At 39.2% G+C, this 22,233-nt stretch overlaps 2 protein-coding genes and 1 non-coding gene across 3 annotated transcripts; 1 reads left to right on the top strand and 2 right to left on the bottom strand.

Moving 5' to 3' along the window:
• Positions 1-6,376: 6,376 nt before the first annotated feature.
• On the bottom strand, positions 6,377-9,952 carry LOC123310999. The gene has a single exon (XM_044894742.1). It carries the CDS (start codon positions 9,950-9,952, stop codon positions 6,377-6,379), a length of 3,576 nt encoding a protein of 1,191 aa, XP_044750677.1.
• Positions 9,953-12,657: 2,705 nt separating this feature from the next.
• On the top strand, positions 12,658-12,729 carry Trnad-guc. The gene has a single exon. It is a non-coding gene; the product is annotated as a tRNA-Asp (tRNA).
• A 2,662-nt stretch (positions 12,730-15,391) lies between these two features.
• LOC123310998 lies at positions 15,392-19,132 on the bottom strand. The gene has a single exon (XM_044894741.1). The coding sequence runs from the start codon at positions 19,130-19,132 to the stop codon at positions 15,392-15,394; it is 3,741 nt and encodes a 1,246-aa protein (XP_044750676.1).
• Between the last annotated feature and the right edge of the window lie 3,101 nt (positions 19,133-22,233).

The following is a 22,233-nucleotide window of genomic DNA, read 5'->3' as shown; positions in this document are numbered from 1 at the left end:
TACTTTATTTGAAAGGGATGAATTGTGGAATGAAATCGATCGATGACATTAGTGATCCACTGTACCTAGACACAAATTCCTATTATTTAACAGATTCCTTCTTGAAGTCAACCTAGGTAATAATGTTGAGGTCAGCATATACAGAGTTTGTGGAGGAGGTAGGAACTATACATCCTGATAACTAAAGCGTTTATGTGGAAGTTTTAAAGTTTCTGTTTAAAATATTTAAATTCCATTTTTGATATAGGTATTCCTCATACTGACATCTCAAGAGACATAAATATGATTCAGCTCATGGAACAAGTTCGCTACAGATGACAAAGATAATTCATTTGGAAGTATGAAAATTATGAAATTGTTTTTCTGAATCGTCAATTGAATTCAGCAGAAAAACCCTCGCCAAGAAAAATCGTTCGACCTAAAACCTGCCAGTTGAAAGCGCTGGTATAAATACCTTTCAATTATTTTTTCGTAATCAATATTTCTATTCAGAACCCCAGACAATAATCCCAATATAACATCTCCAAATAATAATATTAACACTTTGTTGGACAACGTGAGATAAAAGAAAACATAAGAAATGAAACTTGTTTTGACTTTGCAGTACTGACAAAGTAGTTTCGTAATTCAGTCGGCAGAGGGCGTCTAGATTTTTTAATTCGCCTATGTAGGGTAGATAGATTCACCAATAAATAACATCATGTGTCGAAGAACACGGAGAAGAAATATAATTTCGGCTTGTACAAATCGAATTTGATTGTATGAAAATTAACTTGAAAGAAACAAGTTTTCTTTCTAAGTCCATAAATAATTGGAATACGATTTCGTTGAATTCATTGAAATTTATATTCATGGAATAACATTTTTGAGTAAGTTTGGCAACATTGCAATTATGTGAACAAATTATTGAACTGATACAATAAATATATCCTCGGTAGTATATTCTTTATTTACATCAGTCTCATACATTTCAAAATATAAAATACAATGTCATTTACGAAACTAATATATATCTCCGTTTCTTACAGGAAACAGGAACCAGAAGACGTCCTCCGGTTCGGCATCACAGACTGTAAGTATCTAGGTTAAACATTCATTAATAAATAACAATATTCACATGAAACAACATTAAATGTACATTACAATACACTCGAATAAAATCTTTAAATAAAACAAAACAGTCTTTTTTATTATCACAGATATTAGGAACTTAAATGCCTTAAGATTATGTTGCTCGTAGAGACAGCGACGCTGTAGGAGCTTCTATTAATTAATATTCTAATATTCAAATTAGTCAGGCCAATGTTAGCCAATATTTTTTTAAAGTTCTTGTGCTCCTCAGTGTTCACTATCTCCCCAAAGCAGCCAACAACAAACACGCGGGAGACCGGGGTTCGATTCCCCGCCGGGGAGGAACTTTTTGTTGTTGGAAAGTATTTTTCAATCCTCTAAAACACTACTCATTAACTGTTTCTGCCTGCTTATCCAGACGAATTTTCTTTCGCGACTTTTTTTATTTCAATCAACCCTAAAATATCTCACACCAATTATCTTCCCCAAATTGCTCTTTCGTTCTCCTCTTCACTCTACTCCACAAGACTTCACTTCGCTTCACTTCACTCCACTGCACTCCACTCCACTCCACTCCACTCCACTCCACTCCACTCAACTCAACTCCGCTCCACTCCACTCCACTCCACTCCACTCCACTCCACTCCACTCAACTCAACTCCGCTCCGCCCCGCTCCACTCCTCCATGCTCCACTACACTACACTACTGTTCACCCCACACCCACACTACAACGCTACGAATCGACCCGATGCTACTCTACTCTGATCAACCTTCTCCACTCGAATCTTATATAATATTATCTTCTGGGAAGTTCGTTTTCACCCACTTCCTCCACTCCACACTCCATCCATTCCAGGATACGATTCACTACACTATGCGATTCTACTCTACTCTTTTTTATTCTACTCTACGCTTTTTAACTCTACACTATTCCTCTCCGCTGTAAACTTCCAAAGGGTTCTTTTTCCAACAGTTCGAGTCTTGTGATTGTGAAAATCGGTTCGGCCAATCAAAAATTACCTCGGTTATATAAAGATGGACAAAAATTTCAAAAATAATTGGTTATGCTCACATATCGTGCTAATACCCAAAGGCTCAAAAGGAGATCCTAAATTCGATACACATCAGATTTGAAAGAATGGAGTTGACATTTTGTGAAAGTCATATTGGAGTATCTTTCGGACCAGCTGTAGACTGATCCGAGAAACTGCAGAAGACTCTTGGTTGATTCAATTGAAAAAAGCATATACCTATTTATTTCGAACGATTTCCAGAATAGAATTTCTAGTACTAAAACCATCATTAGCATGAAATTTGTCGGAAAAGGACCAAAAAGAGGCCTACGTCAAAAAGGCACAGTTGACAAATAGGTAGAGAATATTTCGAAATCAGAATTTTATTCAGATTCAGAATATGATATAAAATTGGTTATTCTCATTTGAAAAAGCAGGGTGGTATCAGTCGTATTACTAGTATCATGTTTCAACACTTTCGAACCACTCAATAAAGTAAAAAAAAAGTAAGCTTATGCGCTGATTAGAGTCGATTCCGACAAAGTTTGAATCATTCTCCTAGTCCAAAAATCAAAGTGTTATCGGTCGATCGAGCTATGTTGACTCACCTGAACATGGATAACCTGGGATGTATCAGAGACTATTCACGAATCCAATTACCGTTGAGGGCGCTACGAAATGTAAACAAACTTTGACGTTTGTCAGTACTCTTTTCGAGATTTGTACGGCCTAACAGAGTTTTTCTAGTAAATCAAGATATTTATCGGAATTATCGGAAGTGAATTAATTGATTTAGCTTCGTAAAGAAAGATCAATATTCTTTGGAGATACTTTATTTGAAAGGGATGAATTGTGGAATGAAATCGATCGATGACATTAGTGATCCACTGTACCTAGACACAAATTCCTATTATTTAACAGATTCCTTCTTGAAGTCAACCTAGGTAATAATGTTGAGGTCAGCATATACAGAGTTTGTGGAGGAGGTAGGAACTATACATCCTGATAACTAAAGCGTTTATGTGGAAGTTTTAAAGTTTCTGTTTAAAATATTTAAATTCCATTTTTGATATAGGTATTCCTCATACTGACATCTCAAGAGACATAAATATGATTCAGCTCATGGAACAAGTTCGCTACAGATGACAAAGATAATTCATTTGGAAGTATGAAAATTATGAAATTGTTTTTCTGAATCGTCAATTGAATTCAGCAGAAAAACCCTCGCCAAGAAAAATCGTTCGACCTAAAACCTGCCAGTTGAAAGCGCTGGTATAAATACCTTTCAATTATTTTTTCGTAATCAATATTTCTATTCAGAACCCCAGACAATAATCCCAATATAACATCTCCAAATAATAATATTAACACTTTGTTGGACAACGTGAGATAAAAGAAAACATAAGAAATGAAACTTGTTTTGACTTTGCAGTACTGACAAAGTAGTTTCGTAATTCAGTCGGCAGAGGGTGTCTAGATTTTTTAATTCGCCTATGTAGGGTAGATAGATTCACCAATAAATAACATCATGTGTCGAAGAACACGGAGAAGAAATATAATTTCGGCTTGTACAAATCGAATTTGATTGTATGAAAATTAACTTGAAAGAAACAAGTTTTCTAAGTCCATAAATAATTGGAATACGATTTCGTTGAATTCATTGAAATTTATATTCATGGAATAACATTTTTGAGTAAGTTTGGCAACATTGCAATTATGTGAACAAATTATTGAACTGATACAATAAATATATCCTCGGTAGTATATTTATTTATTTGGAATTCAGCCTCATACATCACATAAAGAATGCTACTTACGAAACTAAATATTGCACCGGTATTTGTACATAAAACACTTACTAACTAACACTGTAACAGTCACATTACACAAAAATATCACAGCTATTTTCTAATACAAATAAATAAACAATATGTATATGCCGTTTTTTTTTTCTTGTCACATATCTTAAGATTTCAAATGCTTCAATATAATGTTGCTTGTGGAGACAGCAACACTGTATGAGCTTCTGTTGATCAATATTTGCATATCAAGATTGGTTATGCCGATGCTGGACAGCAACTTTTTAAAGTTTTTATGCTCATCAGTAATTACTATCTCCCCAAAGCAACCGATCACAAAGACACCCAGGTGTACGGGGCAGTTGTAGAGCGACTCGAGTTCATTGACCAGATTCAAGTCCCTGGATATTTCCTCAACATTTTGGTGGTCAACATGGACAGAGCTATTCATTGAGTATCTCACCCTTTTAATTCTCTCCTGAAGTCGGTAGTTCTGTAAATGTGCGACCGACACTTCCAGAATGATTATTTCTTCCGGATCCCACAATCGAAGCATGATATCCGGCTTATTATGGTGGAGGCGCTTTTCGGTTAGCAGTTTGGTTCCAGCTCTTATTTCCACCTTTCTTCTACCCATGAAGTCTACACTGAGAGAGGCCTTACCAAACTGTAGGTTGTCTCCGAAGCACTGTGGGGCCCCTAGGCCCTTCAGCAAAGTTTTCAGGAGCCAATGGACCACGTAGTCATGCCGGGTAGTGTAGGCACCCCTGATGCAGGCACTGCTCACATGATATGCAGTTTCTGTTTGGTTGCATCCCCTCCTGCATTGCCTTCTTCTTCCCGGAATAGATCCCAGTCCATGAACCTGCTCCTCCGCTGCACTGTGGAGTAGAGACAACCGCCAACTATCCATGAGGGGTGATGAATAAGCAGGCAGTTCGATGGAAGTTTCTTCTTTGATAAGTACCTTTCCATAGTGCATGTTCTTGGCCCATTCCTTTTGCAGTCTGTTGAAAAAGATAGTCTCAATGTGTTTCTTAAGGATGCTGCAATTTTTACTCATGTTCTCGTATGTAATATCTATATCTGGGCACTCGTACTTGGAGATGACAAAGTCATGGTCACTCAGGGGATTTCTCCAGCCTCCTTTCTGCAGGGCTAAATAACTTTCGAGGGCCTGCTTCATTTCTGGATGTGATCTTACATACAGCCCCCTTTTGACAAGCTGAATTTCGGTGTCCAATTCAATGGATCTCAAGCCAATGCCACCTTTGCTGACTGGGAGATAAACGTGTTCATTAGATGTTGTTTTCCCTTTTAAGTTTTGTTCCACCAATACTTTCCTAACTTCCCTATCCATATCACGGCACTTTTTCAATGTTGTTGCCCTTTTTTCATCGGGGTATAGGTTGCCTGTGATATAGACAACGCTGGGTATCACCGTGCTGTTGTACAGATGGGCTTTTTGAGGGGTTGTTAATGATGACTGGAATATTTCTCTTGATGTTTGAATTAATTTGTTGGCGATAGTTTCATAGTTTGTTTCCGTATCCCTCTCCAGTTGTTCTAATCCCAGGTATCTATATCCTTTTCTCACTTCTGGCAAAAAAGGGGCTTCTTCGTCTGGTTGTTCTGTTCTACTATACATCCCGCATTTCTCTGTATTTAGCTTGAGGCCCAGTTCACTTGCACTCCGTTGAAGTTCTTGGGTAATAGTTCTTAATCCCTTTTTCGTGTTCGTGTGAATTTTGAAATCGTCCATGAAAGCAAGAATCTGAAACTTCCCTGAGGTATCTCTATATACTTTCTGGCTGGATTTCAAGTGAAGTATAATACTCGCAGTCAACAAGATGAATAACAATGGACTTATGGAGTCTCCCTGGTAAACTCCTTTCTTGATGTAAATAGGGCTTGTTTTATTTTTCCCTAATCTGACTCTAATGGACCACAACGTCATTACTGTTCTCAGGAGCTTCCTTATGTTTTGGTGGATCGGAAGAGTTCCTATGAGCCTCTTGAGTTGACAATGGCTGATGGAGTCAAAGGCTTTATGAAAGTCATACCACGCAGAGTAATGTTTCTTTCTGTTCATGCGGGATTGCTGTGTGATTGATTTGTCCATCAGTAAGCCCTGGGTTGTTCCCCATATATTCCTTCTTGCCAACTGCTCCAATGGTACAGCCCAGTCGGGCAGACTCGTCCTCAGTGTGGTTGTATATGTGTGTATAGTGGTGTGTGGTATAGTGTAGTATATTTTATTTTATTTCTATTTACATTTATACATTATGTTATTCTATACTAAAAATAATTATGTACAAATAAATTTTTCCTTTATGTAGGTAGATCCGTGCATCTCACTCAGATAATGTTGGTGTCCTGACCCATTCCACCCATACCATCCTTTATTCTCCGTAGTATCATGTTGGTGGTGGATACCGCGACAGAGTAGCTGCATTTGTTGTGGACCTTCTTTATTTCTTCCTTTCCCAAACCTATCTCTTCGAGAATGGAGCAGAAGTTTTTGTGCTCCTGTACACCCCAAGCTTCACTGGGCATTTATATAAATTCTCCAGCTCTGTGACTAGGTTCAAGTCACGCTGTGCCTCCCTATAATTAGAAAAATCTAATTTTTTGGTGGAGTTAACAGCATACCGGGTTCTCTTGAGTTCTTCTTGTTGTCTTAGATTCTGGATGTGGGAAACTGCCACCTCAATCAAATATATTTTATCTGGGTCTGTTGTTCTGACCATTATATCCGGTTTATTGTGGTAGATCTTTTTGCCAGTTAAGATCTTATTTCCGGCCTGTATTTTGATCTTTCCGATGTCGCAGTTTAAAGAGGCCTTCCCGAACTGCAGCTCCCTCCTCAATTCGTCGGGGGCTCCTAAACCTTGTAGGAGGATCTTTAGCACCCAGTGAACAATGAAGTCATGCCTTGTTGTTGCTGCACGACTGGGGCAGGCACAGGCTACGTGGTAAGAATTCTCATCCAGCCCGCAGCCTAACTGACATTTTCTACGGTTGTTAGGGTTAGCACCAAGTCCGTGGATCTGTTCCTCCGAGGCTGAGAGGAGTACACCTAGGCGCCAGCTGTCCATATTGGGGGAGGAATTGGCCGGGAATCGGATGTTGGGTTCCTTCAAAACGTTTTTGGCATACGATAGATTCGAAGACCACTCCTTCTCTATCTCTGCTTGATGTCTCTCTTCAATTCTTTTGATGAGGTCTTTAGTGAGTTTTGGTGTATCGCTTTCTTCGGAGAGGTCTACCTCGATTTCATATTTCTCTAGGATGTATTCGAAATCCGAGATTGGGTTCCTCCAGCCTGCGTTTTTCAGGGCCTGGTATGCTATGAGAGCCTCCTTCATTTCCTCATGTTTCTGCAGGTACACCCCTTTTCTTACGAACTGCAGCTCGACTTCCAGTTCTAATGGTCGTAAGCCTAGACCGCCTTTTTGGGTGGACAAGTATAGTCGAGCGTTTGACTGTGTTTTGCCTTTGATGTTTTGTTCGACCAATATTTTCCTTATTTTCGCATCAATATCTCGACTCTTTTTTAGGGTAGTTGCTCTTTTTTCATCCGTAAATATGTTACCCAGGACGTAGGTGGCTGCTGGGTTGACTGAGGTGTTAATAAGTGTAATTTTTTGCATTGTTGTTAGGTCTGACTCGGCAATCTCGCGTACTTTCTCTTCGATTTTTATTTGGATGTCGTCGTAGTTGTCGATAGTGTCCCTCTCCAACTGATGTAGGCCTAAGTACTTATATCCTTCTCTTATCTCCGGTAGGAAGGGAGATGAATCGTTGTCATCCTGGCTTTCCATCTCTCTCGTGTAATATCCACACTTTGCCTTATTTAATCTCAAGCCTATTTCTGATGCTCCCTCTTCCAGCTCCTTGGTTATCAATTCCAGAGATTTTTTGTTGGGGGTATGGCACTTGAAGTCATCCATAAAGGCAATTAGTTGGTGTTTTCCTCTCGAAGATCTGTTTATTTTTTTGTCACTTCTGACGTGGCTTAGCAGGCCTCCCGTAGCCAGTATAAAAAGTAATGGAGACGCTGGGTCCCCCTGGAACAGCCCCCTCTGGACGGGAATTTCTTTTGTTATATTCTTCCCAGCTTTTATCCTGATTGTCCATTTTTTCATGGCATTTTTGAACAGTCTTCTAATGGCCGGATTTATTGGCAAACAATCTATTAGTCTTTTCAGATCTCTGTGGTGGATCGAATCGTAGGCTTTGCTCAAATCATACCACGCTGAGTAATGTTTCGTCCTTCGCATCCTTGCTACCTGGGTAAAACTTTTGTCCAGCAGGAATCCATGTACAGTGCCCCATATATTTTCTCTCGCTAACTGCTCTGGCGGAATCGCCCATTCCGGCAATCTTTGTTTGATAATTTTTGTCATTACTGCAGTCAGTATTTTGTAATCTGCGTTTAATACCGCAATGGGCCTATAATTTGCTGGGTCTTCTTCATCGCCTTTCTTGTATATCAACGTGATTGTCGCTCTGGTGTCTACTTGGGTTAGGTCTTTTCTTCCCTGTAAATAGGCTATAGTGCTTTCTACTAAGTATTCTTGGGCAGACATGAGAATTTTATACAAATACGCTGGAATTCCATCCTCCCCAGGGGCCTTCCACGGTGCTGTGCGTTTGAGAATGTTTGTTATTTTCTTCTTCAGTTCTCCCGTGTCTGTTTGGTCCGACGTATCTATGGTGTTAGAATATTTCTTCAGCTTCGAGAGCCACCCATTGAAAATTGGTGTTGGTTGTTCGCAAGACTCTTTCTTGTAAATATTCGTGTAGTATGTTTCTATTTTCGTTACATTCGGTATCCTCACGTCACCTGTTGGTTTTCCTAGTATTTTCATAGATGGTGTCTTCCAAAATCTTGACCTCAATTTTTGTTTCTCATGCCTATTTTTCTGTTGTTTCAGTTGTTCCTTTAGAAGTTTTAGTCTCTCCTCGGTGGAGGATATGTATTGTTTCACGGACATCTTCAACTTTTTAATTATTTCCATCTCTCTTAATAGTGGGCGGTTAAGTTTTCCTCGAGTTTTCTGTATTTTCTTAGCGTTTTCTAAGTGTTTCATAAACTTCTTGATTTTTTTGTCGGTGATCTTATATAATGGTATTTTTCCCGTTATTTCTCTTTTTCCTATTTCCCTGCTCAGTAGCCTGCCAGCCGCATAGATTGCCTTTTTGATAGCTGTTCGTTTGAAATGTTCTGTCCCTTCTGTTCGTTTTATTTCACTGATCTTTCCCTCCAATATCCTATCCGTCGCCTCCAGCATCCTCCCGTCCTGTGGACGTATGTAGAATTGGGCGATTTTTTGTTTATTCCTTCCGGTCGACTTCAGTATGTTTTCATATTTCCTCAACACGTCCTGCGTAAGCTCATCGTATGGCGGTCCTTCGGGCCTCTCCTCTCTTTTTTTCACGTTTCTCTTGTTGTTGTCAGGTCCGGTCCCTGTTTCTATGCGGGTCTGCAAATGCTCATCCACCAAATTTTTGTCCGATATTTGTATTGTTGTTGCAAATGGTTCTGGTGGAGTCTCTTTCCGTTGTCTTGTTCTTATTTGTGGCGGAGCCGCTGCAGGTATCGTAGAAGTCACTGCCACGGGTTGTTGTGTCACTTGCAAAAGCGGGGGCGGATCAGCCGGCGGGGGCGGATCAGCCGGCGGCTGTGGTTCTGTTCGTCTGAAACTCTCACTTTCCGACGCACTCACTCTCATATAATAGATGTCGGTATATTTTTCTCTAAGCTTTGTTGCTATTGCTTTTTCTGTTCTATTTGGGAACAAGCTTAATGTTGCCTTTATTCTTGCCCCAGATTGATTTTCTGTTCTCATACTATATTTCTGCACTAACCTTGTTTCCTCTTCCTCTGTCCATTTTGCCCCTTTCGATGTTGTTTGGGGTTCTCTCTGAAATACGTCGGGAATGCTCTGGGTTCCTTTGATTTCGAGGTATTTCTTTTTTATTGCAGCTGTTGATCTACCTGGGATGTATTCCTTCAAGTTATCGAAATCTCCACTGATCAGAATGCCGTTCTTCTCATTCATTTTTATTTTTAGGGTGGAAATTTCGTCAGTTGTCCATCGAGCCATTGTTTGCTATTGTTTTTTGTCGTATGTATCTGACCTTGAGTGTTGGTTGAGTATTTCACCGGATTTGAACTGCCCACAGATATACACTCTCACGAGCGGGGTTTTAAGTAGGGTAGTTTCCACCTTTTTTTTTTTTTTTTTTTTTTTTAAGTAGTATAGTGGTGAGTATCCCCGCCTGTCACGCGGGAGACCGGGGTTCGATTCCCCGCCGGGGAGGAACTTTTTGTTGTTGGAAAGTATTTTTCAATCCTCTAAAACACTACTCATTAACTGTTTCTGCCTGCTTATCCAGACGAATTTTCTTTCGCGACTTTTTTCATTTCAATCAACCCTAAAATATCTCACACCAATTATCTTCCCCAAATTGCTCTTTCGTTCTCCTCTTCACTCTACTCCACAAGACTTCACTTCGCTTCACTTCACTTCAGTCCACTCCACTCCACTCCACTCCACTCCACTCCACTCCACTCCACTCCACTCCACTCCACTCCACTCCACTCCACTCCACTCCACTCCACTCCACTCCACTCCACTCCACTCCACTCAACTCAACTCCGCTCCGCCCCGCTCCACTCCTCCATGCTCCACTACACTACACTACTGTTCACCCCACACCCACACTACAACGCTACGAATCGACCCGATGCTACTCTACTCTGATCAACCTTCTCCACTCGAATCTTATATAATATTATCTTCTGGGAAGTTCGTTTTCACCCACTTCCTCCACTCCACACTCCATCCATTCCAGGCTACGATTCACTACACTATGCGATTCTACTCTACTCTTTTTTATTCTACTCTACGCTTTTTAACTCTACACTATTCCTCTCCGCTGTAAACTTCCAAAGGGTTCTTTTTCCAACAGTTCGAGTCTTGTGATTGTGAAAATCGGTTCGGCCAATCAAAAATTACCTCGGTTATATAAAGATGGACAAAAATTTCAAAAATAATTGGTTATGCTCACATATCGTGCTAATACCCAAAGGCTCAAAAGGAGATCCTAAATTCGATACACATCAGATTTGAAAGAATGGAGTTGACATTTTGTGAAAGTCATATTGGAGTATCTTTCGGACCAGCTGTAGACTGATCCGAGAAACTGCAGAAGACTCTTGGTTGATTCAATTGAAAAAAGCATATACCTATTTATTTCGAACGATTTCCAGAATAGAATTTCTAGTACTAAAACCATCATTAGCATGAAATTTGTCGGAAAAGGACCAAAAAGAGGCCTACGTCAAAAAGGCACAGTTGACAAATAGGTAGAGAATATTTCGAAATCAGAATTTTATTCAGATTCAGAATATGATATAAAATTGGTTATTCTCATTTGAAAAAGCAGGGTGGTATCAGTCGTATTACTAGTATCATGTTTCAACACTTTCGAACCACTCAATAAAGTAAAAAAAAAGTAAGCTTATGCGCTGATTAGAGTCGATTCCGACAAAGTTTGAATCATTCTCCTAGTCCAAAAATCAAAGTGTTATCGGTCGATCGAGCTATGTTGACTCACCTGAACATAGATAACCTGGGATGTATCAGAGACTATTCACGAATCCAATTACCGTTGAGGGCGCTACGAAATGTAAACAAACTTTGACGTTTGTCAGTATTCTTTTCGAGATTTGTACGGCCTAACAGAGTTTTTCTAGTAAATCAAGATATTTATCGGAAATATCGGAAGTGAATTAATTGATTTAGCTTCGTAAAGAAAGATCAATATTCTTTGGAGATACTTTATTTGAAAGGGATGAATTGTGGAATGAAATCGATCGATGACATTAGTGATCCACTGTACCTAGACACAAATTCCTATTATTTAACAGATTCCTTCTTGAAGTCAACCTAGGTAATAATGTTGAGGTCAGCATATACAGAGTTTGTGGAGGAGGTAGGAACTATACATCCTGATAACTAAAGCGTTTATGTGGAAGTTTTAAAGTTTCTGTTTAAAATATTTAAATTCCATTTTTGATATAGGTATTCCTCATACTGACATCTCAAGAGACATAAATATGATTCAGCTCATGGAACAAGTTCGCTACAGATGACAAAGATAATTCATTTGGAAGTATGAAAATTATGAAATTGTTTTTCTGAATCGTCAATTGAATTCAGCAGAAAAACCCTCGCCAAGAAAAATCGTTCGACCTAAAACCTGCCAGTTGAAAGCGCTGGTATAAATACCTTTCAATTATTTTTTCGTAATCAATATTTCTATTCAGAACCCCAGACAATAATCCCAATATAACATCTCCAAATAATAATATTAACACTTTGTTGGACAACGTGAGATAAAAGAAAACATAAGAAATGAAACTTGTTTTGACTTTGCAGTACTGACAAAGTAGTTTCGTAATTCAGTCGGCAGAGGGCGTCTAGATTTTTTAATTCGCCTATGTAGGGTAGATAGATTCACCAATAAATAACATCAAGTGTCGAAGAACACGGAGAAGAAATATAATTTCGGCTTGTACAAATCGAATTTGATTGTATGAAAATTAACTTGAAAGAAACAAGTTTTCTAAGTCCATAAATAATTGGAATACGATTTCGTTGAATTCATTGAAATTTATATTCATGGAATAACATTTTTGAGTAAGTTTGGCAACATTGCAATTATGTGAACAAATTATTGAACTGATACAATAAATATATCCTCGGTAGTATAGTGGTGAGTATCCCCGCCTGTCACGCGGGAGACCGGGGTTCGATTCCCCGCCGGGGAGGAACTTTTTGTTGTTGGAAAGTATTTTTCAATCCTCTAAAACACTACTCATTAACTGTTTCTGCCTGCTTATCCAGACGAATTTTCTTTCGCGACTTTTTTTATTTCAATCAACCCTAAAATATCTCACACCAATTATCTTCCCCAAATTGCTCTTTCGTTCTCCTCTTCACTCTACTCCACAAGACTTCACTTCGCTTCACTTCACTTCAGTCCACTCCACTCCACTCCACTCCACTCCACTCCACTCCACTCCACTCCACTCCACTCCACTCCACTCCACTCCACTCCACTCCACTCCACTCAACTCCGCTCCGCCCCGCTCCACTCCTCCATGCTCCACTACACTACACTACTGTTCACCCCACACCCACACTACAACGCTACGAATCGACCCGATGCTACTCTACTCTGATCAACCTTCTCCACTCGAATCTTATATAATATTATCTTCTGGGAAGTTCGTTTTCACCCACTTCCTCCACTCCACACTCCATCCATTCCAGGCTACGATTCACTACACTATGCGATTCTACTCTACTCTTTTTTATTCTACTCTACGCTTTTTAACTCTACACTATTCCTCTCCGCTGTAAACTTCCAAAGGGTTCTTTTTCCAACAGTTCGAGTCTTGTGATTGTGAAAATCGGTTCGGCCAATCAAAAATTACCTCGGTTATATAAAGATGGACAAAAATTTCAAAAATAATTGGTTATGCTCACATATCGTGCTAATACCCAAAGGCTCAAAAGGAGATCCTAAATTCGATACACATCAGATTTGAAAGAATGGAGTTGACATTTTGTGAAAGTCATATTGGAGTATCTTTCGGACCAGCTGTAGACTGATCCGAGAAACTGCAGAAGACTCTTGGTTGATTCAATTGAAAAAAGCATATACCTATTTATTTCGAACGATTTCCAGAATAGAATTTCTAGTACTAAAACCATCATTAGCATGAAATTTGTCGGAAAAGGACCAAAAAGAGGCCTACGTCAAAAAGGCACAGTTGACAAATAGGTAGAGAATATTTCGAAATCAGAATTTTATTCAGATTCAGAATATGATATAAAATTGGTTATTCTCATTTGAAAAAGCAGGGTGGTATCAGTCGTATTACTAGTATCATGTTTCAACACTTTCGAACCACTCAATAAAGTAAAAAAAAAGTAAGCTTATGCGCTGATTAGAGTCGATTCCGACAAAGTTTGAATCATTCTCCTAGTCCAAAAATCAAAGTGTTATCGGTCGATCGAGCTATGTTGACTCACCTGAACATAGATAACCTGGGATGTATCAGAGACTATTCACGAATCCAATTACCGTTGAGGGCGCTACGAAATGTAAACAAACTTTGACGTTTGTCAGTACTCTTTTCGAGATTTGTACGGCCTAACAGAGTTTTTCTAGTAAATCAAGATATTTATCGGAATTATCGGAAGTGAATTAATTGATTTAGCTTCGTAAAGAAAGATCAATATTCTTTGGAGATACTTTATTTGAAAGGGATGAATTGTGGAATGAAATCGATCGATGACATTAGTGATCCACTGTACCTAGACACAAATTCCTATTATTTAACAGATTCCTTCTTGAAGTCAACCTAGGTAATAATGTTGAGGTCAGCATATAAAGAGTTTGTGGAGGAGGTAGGAACTATACATCCTGATAACTAAAGCGTTTATGTGGAAGTTTTAAAGTTTCTGTTTAAAATATTTAAATTCCATTTTTGATATAGGTATTCCTCATACTGAAATCTCAAGAGACATAAATATGATTCAGCTCATGGAACAAGTTCGCTACAGATGAGAAAGATAATTCATTTGGAAGTATGAAAATTATGAAATTGTTTTTCTGAATCGTCAATTGAATTCAGCAGAAAAACCCTCGCCAAGAAAAATCGTTTGACCTAAAACCTGCCAGTTGAAAGCGCTGGTATAAATACCTTTCAATTATTTTTTCGTAATCAATATTTCTATTCAGAACCCCAGACAATAATCCCAATATAACATCTCCAAATAATAATATTAACACTTTGTTGGACAACGTGAGATAAAAGAAAACATAAGAAATGAAACTTGTTTTGACTTTGCAGTACTGACAAAGTAGTTTCGTAATTCAGTCGGCAGAGGGCGTCTAGATTTTTTAATTCGCCTATGTAGGGTAGATAGATTCACCAATAAATAACATCATGTGTCGAAGAACACGGAGAAGAAATATAATTTCGGCTTGTACAAATCGAATTTGATTGTATGAAAATTAACTTGAAAGAAACAAGTTTTCTAAGTCCATAAATAATTGGAATACGATTTCGTTGAATTCATTGAAATTTATATTCATGGAATAACATTTTTGAGTAAGTTTGGCAACATTGCAATTATGTGAACAAATTATTGAACTGATACAATAAATATATCCTCGGTAGTATATTAAGCGTTTATTTCATGTCATTTTACACTACATACATTAAACTGTGTATCCTAGTAAAATGAATAAACTATTGTAAACATGTTTACAAAACTATTCACCGGCTGCGTCGTTCGTCCGTCCACAGACAAAAGGGGAGTAAACACATATAAGTACACAACAAACAATAATAAATACAACAATGAGTAAATATACATAACAAAAACAACAAACAATCTTTGCTATATGACTAGTTCTTATCTATCACAGGTAGTAGGTTCGTTCAGTCTCTTCATTAGTAGGTTGCTGGTTGAGACTGCCACGCTGTAGGTCGCGTGGTTGAGGAGATTTCTCATGCTTCGATTGGAAACCTGTAGTTTCTTCTTTATCATCTCACAGAACTGTTTATGCTCATCGGTCGCAATCAATTCGCCATAACATCCGACTACGAAAATTGCCAATTTGACTGGGCATCTGTAGGTTGCTCCCAATTCTGTGACAATGTTGAGGTCTCGGGTGGTGTTTGACAGGTTGAATTCTGTTATGTGCTTCACGGAATTGACGGCATACCTAGTTCTTTTGAGGCGTTCTTGATTCCTCCAGTTCTGGATGTGGGAGACCGCCACTTCGATGATGAAGATTTCGCTAGGATTCGTGAGTTTAACAAGGATATCTGGTTTGTTGTGATAAAGCCTCCTCTCAGTCAAAAGCTTTTGTCCTGCCTGGATACTCACTTTTCTGTTGTTTGCCTCGAAATCTACTCTACACGTACTTTGTCCGAACTGGAGGTTCCTGATATAGTTGTTCGGGGCTCTCAGACTCGTCAGCAGCGTTTTAAGTGTCCAATACACCACATTGTCATGCCGGGTGGTATATTCGTTGCAGATACATGAAGCAGAGACATGGTAAGCTGTTTCGGCATGGTTGCATCCTCTTCTGCAGTTTCTTCTCATTGGTAATGAGCCCAGCCCGTGAAGTTGTTCTTCTGTAGCGGACATCAGCACTCCTCTTCTCCATGTGTCTAAGAAGGGGGAGGAATAGGCAGGGAAGGAGATGTTATTTCCCTCTTGATTTACGAGTTTGCCATAATGCATGTTCCTGGACCAGTCCTCCTGTAGTCTCCTGTGGATAACCTCGATTATTCTTGTAGTCGTATCCTTACAGCATTTTTTGATGTTTTCCTCGTTTTGAACAGTCACTCCATACTTCTCCAGGACGAATTCCATGTCGCTCAGGGGGTTTCTCCAGCCTGCTTCTTTTAGCTGTTCGTATGTTTTGCAACATTTTGCCATTTCCTGGTTTTTTGTCAAATAAATACCTTTTTTGACAAAGCTAATTTCTGTCTGGTGTTCGACGGACCTTATTCCCAATCCTCCTTTTTTGATCGGCAAATAGACTGATGAATTCGAGGCTGTCGTTCCCTTCATCTTGTGCTGAATGAGTCTTTTGCGTATCAATGTGTCAAGGTCTCTGCAGCGTTTGAGCGTTGTACTTCGCTTTTCATCAGGATACGCGTTGGCTGTCACATATACCACTGCTGGTACCGCCGTGGAATTTATGAGGTATACCTTTTGGGTTGTTGTAAGGTCGGACTGCAAAATAGTGTCAATGCTTTCTTCTAATTTTTCCTGGGCTTTCTCAAAATTTCCGGCAGTATCGCGCTCTAGCTGTTCCAATCCAAGGTACTTGTATCCTTCTTTAACCAGGGGTAGGAACGGGGTATTGATTTCCTCATGTGGTCCGTGTGTAGCATCTCTGGAATATATGCCGCATTTGGCAGTATTCAACTCCAAGCCAATCTCCTTCAAGGCTATTATTAGTTGCTCTGTTATCAACTTTATGCCGCTTTCGGTCGGAGAATGACACTTGAAGTCGTCCATGAATGCTATAAGTTGGTGTTTTCCTCTGGTTTCTTTGCATATTTGTGGATTTGAGCGGATATGTAGTATGGCGCTTGCGATCATCAGTACAAAAAGGATTGGGCTCATTGAGTCTCCCTGCAATAGGCCTCTCTGGACTTTTATGGGTCTTGTTTTAATTTTTTCCAACTGAACCCTGAGAGACCACAGTTTAACTGTTCTCTTAAGTAGGTTTCTTATGTGCCGATGTAAAGGGAGGCAGTCAATCAACCTTTTGAGGCATCTGTGGTGCACGGAATCATAGGCCTTCTTTGCGTCATACCATGCCGAGTAGTTCTTGGTCCTGTTCAGTTTTGACTGTGCTGTTATGCTCTTATCCAGTAGAAGCCCGTGGACCGTGCCCCAAACTTGGTCTCTGGCCAGTTGTTCGGCAGGTATAGCGAAGTCGGGGAGTGAGCGTTTGATCATGCTTGCAATTACCGCAGTTGTTATCTTGTAATCTACGTTAAGCAGCGATATAGGTCGGTAATTGGCTGGATTTGTCTCGTCCCCACTTTTGTGCACCAAGATGACGTTTGCACGGACATCTGCCTCATGTAGTTTCGTCTCGTTGTTAAGAAGTCTGGTCACTTGTCTTTTCAGGTAGTTTCGAGCTGCTGGCAGTACCTTGTAAATATATGCCGGTATTCGATCTTCCCCTGGGGCCTTCCATGGAGCTACGTTTTTTAAGATGCCGTCAACTTCCTGCTCAATTTTCCTCCTCTCCAGCTGGTTTTCGTATTTCGATTTCCTTGCGTGGCTTTTCAGTTCTCTCAGAAATTTGTTGAAAATAGGTGTTGGTGTATTTCCCTTTTCCTGGCGGTACAGATCTTGGAAGAAGTGCTCTGTGTCTTTCGTTGTCAACTCACTTGTTCGCCTATTGCTGCTTCTCAGGGTTTCGATGGATGGCCTGCTCTGGAACCTCGCCCTGAGGTCGTTGATCTCGCCTCTCTTCTTCTGCTCCTCCAGCTTGGCCTCGAGAATTTTGGCTCTCTCTTCTGTGGACTTTATGTACTGCCTTGGGGTTAGTTTTAGCTTCTTCATCATTTTCACCTCCGCCATGAGCCTTCTACTCAGCTTTTCGCCCTTTTTTTCCACCAACTCGCGAGCATTCTTAATGTGGTTGTTCAGCTTCTTTATTTTCTTCTCTGTTATCAGGTACTTTGGTCTGCGATGTTCATTTTTTCCCAGCACAGTCTTCCTCAACAAAATTCCGGCTATATAAATAGCGTTTTTTATACGCTTTCTCTTTTCGACCTCGTTCTGTGTGTTATCTTCAATTTGAGTAATTTTTCCTTCGAGTATATTGTTGACTTTCTCTGTTATCGAAGAGTTTGTTGGCCTTAGGTGGAACTTCCTGATTTTCTCCTTACGATTCCCTATCGATTTGATCATTCTGTCGAACTTCTGTCTCAAATTAACTGAAAATTCATCGCTTTCAGAAGCAAATGCGTCGGGGGGTACGGAGTTTATATTTTGAACTTCGCCCCCGGGCGATTGGTTAACCTCTGAATTTTGGTTACATGTTCGACTACTGCGTTGGTAATGTGAATCGTACGATGTTGTTGTTGTTGGTTCAGGTGGGTTGATTGTTCTTGTTTCATCCCCTTTAATATTTTCTTCATGATTGGTTTGAATTTCTGTGTGATCTGTTTGTTCCTGTGTATTGTCTGGTGTATCCGGCCTTGAATCTAGCGTGTATTGTGTGTTGTCAGAATGCTGTTCTGTAGGGGGCTCGGGTGTACTATTCCTCATATAATAAATGTCTGGATATTGATCACGTAGTTTTGTGGCAATTCCTTTAAGAGTTCTACCAGGGAAGTCGTTTAATATGGCTTGGACCCTTTTTGTTACCTGTGTTTCCGTTCTTGAGACGTAAGCACGTATCAATCTGTCTGTTTCCTCTTGGCTCCATCTACTACTTACTGTACGTGTTTCACCATTGTTTTTTAGCTCTAGGTATTTCTTCTTTATGGCAGCTACCGATCTGGTTGGAATTTGCTGTTGGATGCTGTCGAAGTCCTCTTTAGTGAGCGTTCCATTTTTTAATCTCAGTCGTTGTTTGACTATGTTTACTTCGTCCTCCTTCCAGGTTGACATAACCTTGAATCTATCCGCGACCGTCTTTCGCGAAACAGCCGACAAATAAGAACTGTCCAAATGATTGTTTCTATAGTACACACACTGACGGACAGTTTTCGTACACTTTGAGTCTTATAAACTGGCAAAAATCCGGTAAAAATTAGGATTTCCGGACCCTGCTTCACAGCACTTGTTTACGTCGACTCGATGGGTAGTATAGTGGTGAGTATCCCCGCCTGTCACGCGGGAGACCGGGGTTCGATTCCCCGCCGGGGAGGAACTTTTTGTTGTTGGAAAGTATTTTTCAATCCTCTAAAACACTACTCATTAACTGTTTCTGCCTGCTTATCCAGACGAATTTTCTTTCGCGACTTTTTTTATTTCAATCAACCCTAAAACATCTCACACCAATTATCTTCCCCAAATTGCTCTTTCGTTCTCCTCTTCACTCTACTCCACAAGACTTCACTTCGCTTCACTTCACTTCAGTCCAGTCCACTCCACTCCACTCCACTCCACTCCACTCCACTCCACTCCACTCCACTCCACTCCACTCCACTCGACTCCACTCAACTCAACTCCGCTCCGCCCCGCTTCACTCCTCCATGCTCCACTACACTACACTACTGTTCACCCCACACCCACACTACAACGCTACGAATCGACCCGATGCTACTCTACTCTGATCAACCTTCTCCACTCGAATCTTATATAATATTATCTTCTGGGAAGTTCGTTTTCACCCACTTCCTCCACTCCACACTCCATCCATTCCAGGCTACGATTCACTACACTATGCGATTCTACTCTACTCTTTTTTATTCTACTCTACGCTTTTTAACTCTACACTATTCCTCTCCGCTGTAAACTTCCAAAGGGTTCTTTTTCCAACAGTTCGAGTCTTGTGATTGTGAAAATCGGTTCGGCCAATCAAAAATTACCTCGGTTATATAAAGATGGACAAAAATTTCAAAAATAATTGGTTATGCTCACATATCGTGCTAATACCCAAAGGCTCAAAAGGAGATCCTAAATTCGATACACATCAGATTTGAAAGAATGGAGTTGACATTTTGTGAAAGTCATATTGGAGTATCTTTCGGACCAGCTGTAGACTGATCCGAGAAACTGCAGAAGACTCTTGGTTGATTCAATTGAAAAAAGCATATACCTATTTATTTCGAACGATTTCCAGAATAGAATTTCTAGTACTAAAACCATCATTAGCATGAAATTTGTCGGAAAAGGACCAAAAAGAGGCCTACGTCAAAAAGGCACAGTTGACAAATAGGTAGAGAATATTTCGAAATCAGAATTTTATTCAGATTCAGAATATGATATAAAATTGGTTATTCTCATTTGAAAAAGCAGGGTGGTATCAGTCGTATTACTAGTATCATGTTTCAACACTTTCGAACCACTCAATAAAGTTAAAGAAAAGTAAGCTTATGCGCTGATTAGAGTCGATTCCGACAAAGTTTGAATCATTCTCCTAGTCCAAAAATCAAAGTGTTATCGGTCGATCGAGCTATGTTGACTCACCTGAACATAGATAACCTGGGATGTATCAGAGACTATTCACGAATCCAATTACCGTTGAGGGCGCTACGAAATGTAAACAAACTTTGACGTTTGTCAGTACTCTTTTCGAGATTTGTACGGCCTAACAGAGTTTTTCTAGTAAATCAAGATATTTATCGGAATTATCGGAAGTGAATTAATTGATTTAGCTTCGTAAAGAAAGATCAATATTCTTTGGAGATACTTTATTTGAAAGGGATGAATTGTGGAATGAAATCGATCGATGACATTAGTGATCCACTGTACCTAGACACAAATTCCTATTATTTAACAGATTCCTTCTTGAAGTCAACCTAGGTAATAATGTTGAGGTCAGCATATACAGAGTTTGTGGAGGAGGTAGGAACTATACATCCTGATAACTAAAGCGTTTATGTGGAAGTTTTAAAGTTTCTGTTTAAAATATTTAAATTCCATTTTTGATATAGGTATTCCTCATACTGACATCTCAAGAGACATAAATATGATTCAGCTCATGGAACAAGTTCGCTACAGATGACAAAGATAATTCATTTGGAAGTATGAAAATTATGAAATTGTTTTTCTGAATCGTCAATTGAATTCAGCAGAAAAACCCTCGCCAAGAAAAATCGTTCGACCTAAAACCTGCCAGTTGAAAGCGCTGGTATAAATACCTTTCAATTATTTTTTCGTAATCAATATTTCTATTCAGAACCCCAGACAATAATCCCAATATAACATCTCCAAATAATAATATTAACACTTTGTTGGACAACGTGAGATAAAAGAAAACATAAGAAATGAAACTTGTTTTGACTTTGCAGTACTGACAAAGTAGTTTCGTAATTCAGTCGGCAGAGGGCGTCTAGATTTTTTAATTCGCCTATGTAGGGTAGATAGATTCACCAATAAATAACATCAAGTGTCGAAGAACACGGAGAAGAAATATAATTTCGGCTTGTACAAATCGAATTTGATTGTATGAAAATTAACTTGAAAGAAACAAGTTTTCTAAGTCCATAAATAATTGGAATACGATTTCGTTGAATTCATTGAAATTTATATTCATGGAATAACATTTTTGAGTAAGTTTGGCAACATTGCAATTATGTGAACAAATTATTGAACTGATACAATAAATATATCCTCGGTAGTATAGTGTTTTTATTCAAATCAATTCCATACATTGCAAGTTATATACATATAAAGTGTTCCTTATGAAACCAATGCTCTATTATGTCGCCCATTCAGACATAATCAACCCTAAACCTAACTATCACAGATATAAATAGTATATTAAGCGTTTATTTCATGTCATTTTACACTACATACATTAAACTGTGTATCCTAGTAAAATGAATAAACTATTGTAAACATGTTTACAAAACTATTCACCGGCTGCGTCGTTCGTCCGTCCACAGACAAAAGGGGAGTAAACACATATAAGTACACAACAAACAATAATAAATACAACAATGAGTAAATATACATAACAAAAACAACAAACAATCTTTGCTATATGACTAGTTCTTATCTATCACAGGTAGTAGGTTCGTTCAGTCTCTTCATTAGTAGGT

This window comes from Coccinella septempunctata, chromosome 4 (genome assembly GCF_907165205.1).
Source record: "Coccinella septempunctata chromosome 4, icCocSept1.1, whole genome shotgun sequence".
In the NCBI taxonomy this organism is placed as follows: Eukaryota; Metazoa; Arthropoda; class Insecta; order Coleoptera; family Coccinellidae; genus Coccinella; species Coccinella septempunctata.
The sequence above is the reverse complement of the archived record's forward strand: the minus strand, read 5'-3'. Positions and strand labels throughout refer to the sequence as shown.

What these genes read in the sequence shown, in the direction of transcription:
- LOC123310999 (XM_044894742.1), bottom strand. Translation starts at nt 9,952, where the DNA reads ATGAATGAGAAGAACGGCATTCTGATCAGTGGAGATTTCGATAACTTG.
- LOC123310998 (XM_044894741.1), bottom strand. Translation starts at nt 19,132, where the DNA reads ATGTCAACCTGGAAGGAGGACGAAGTAAACATAGTCAAACAACGACTG.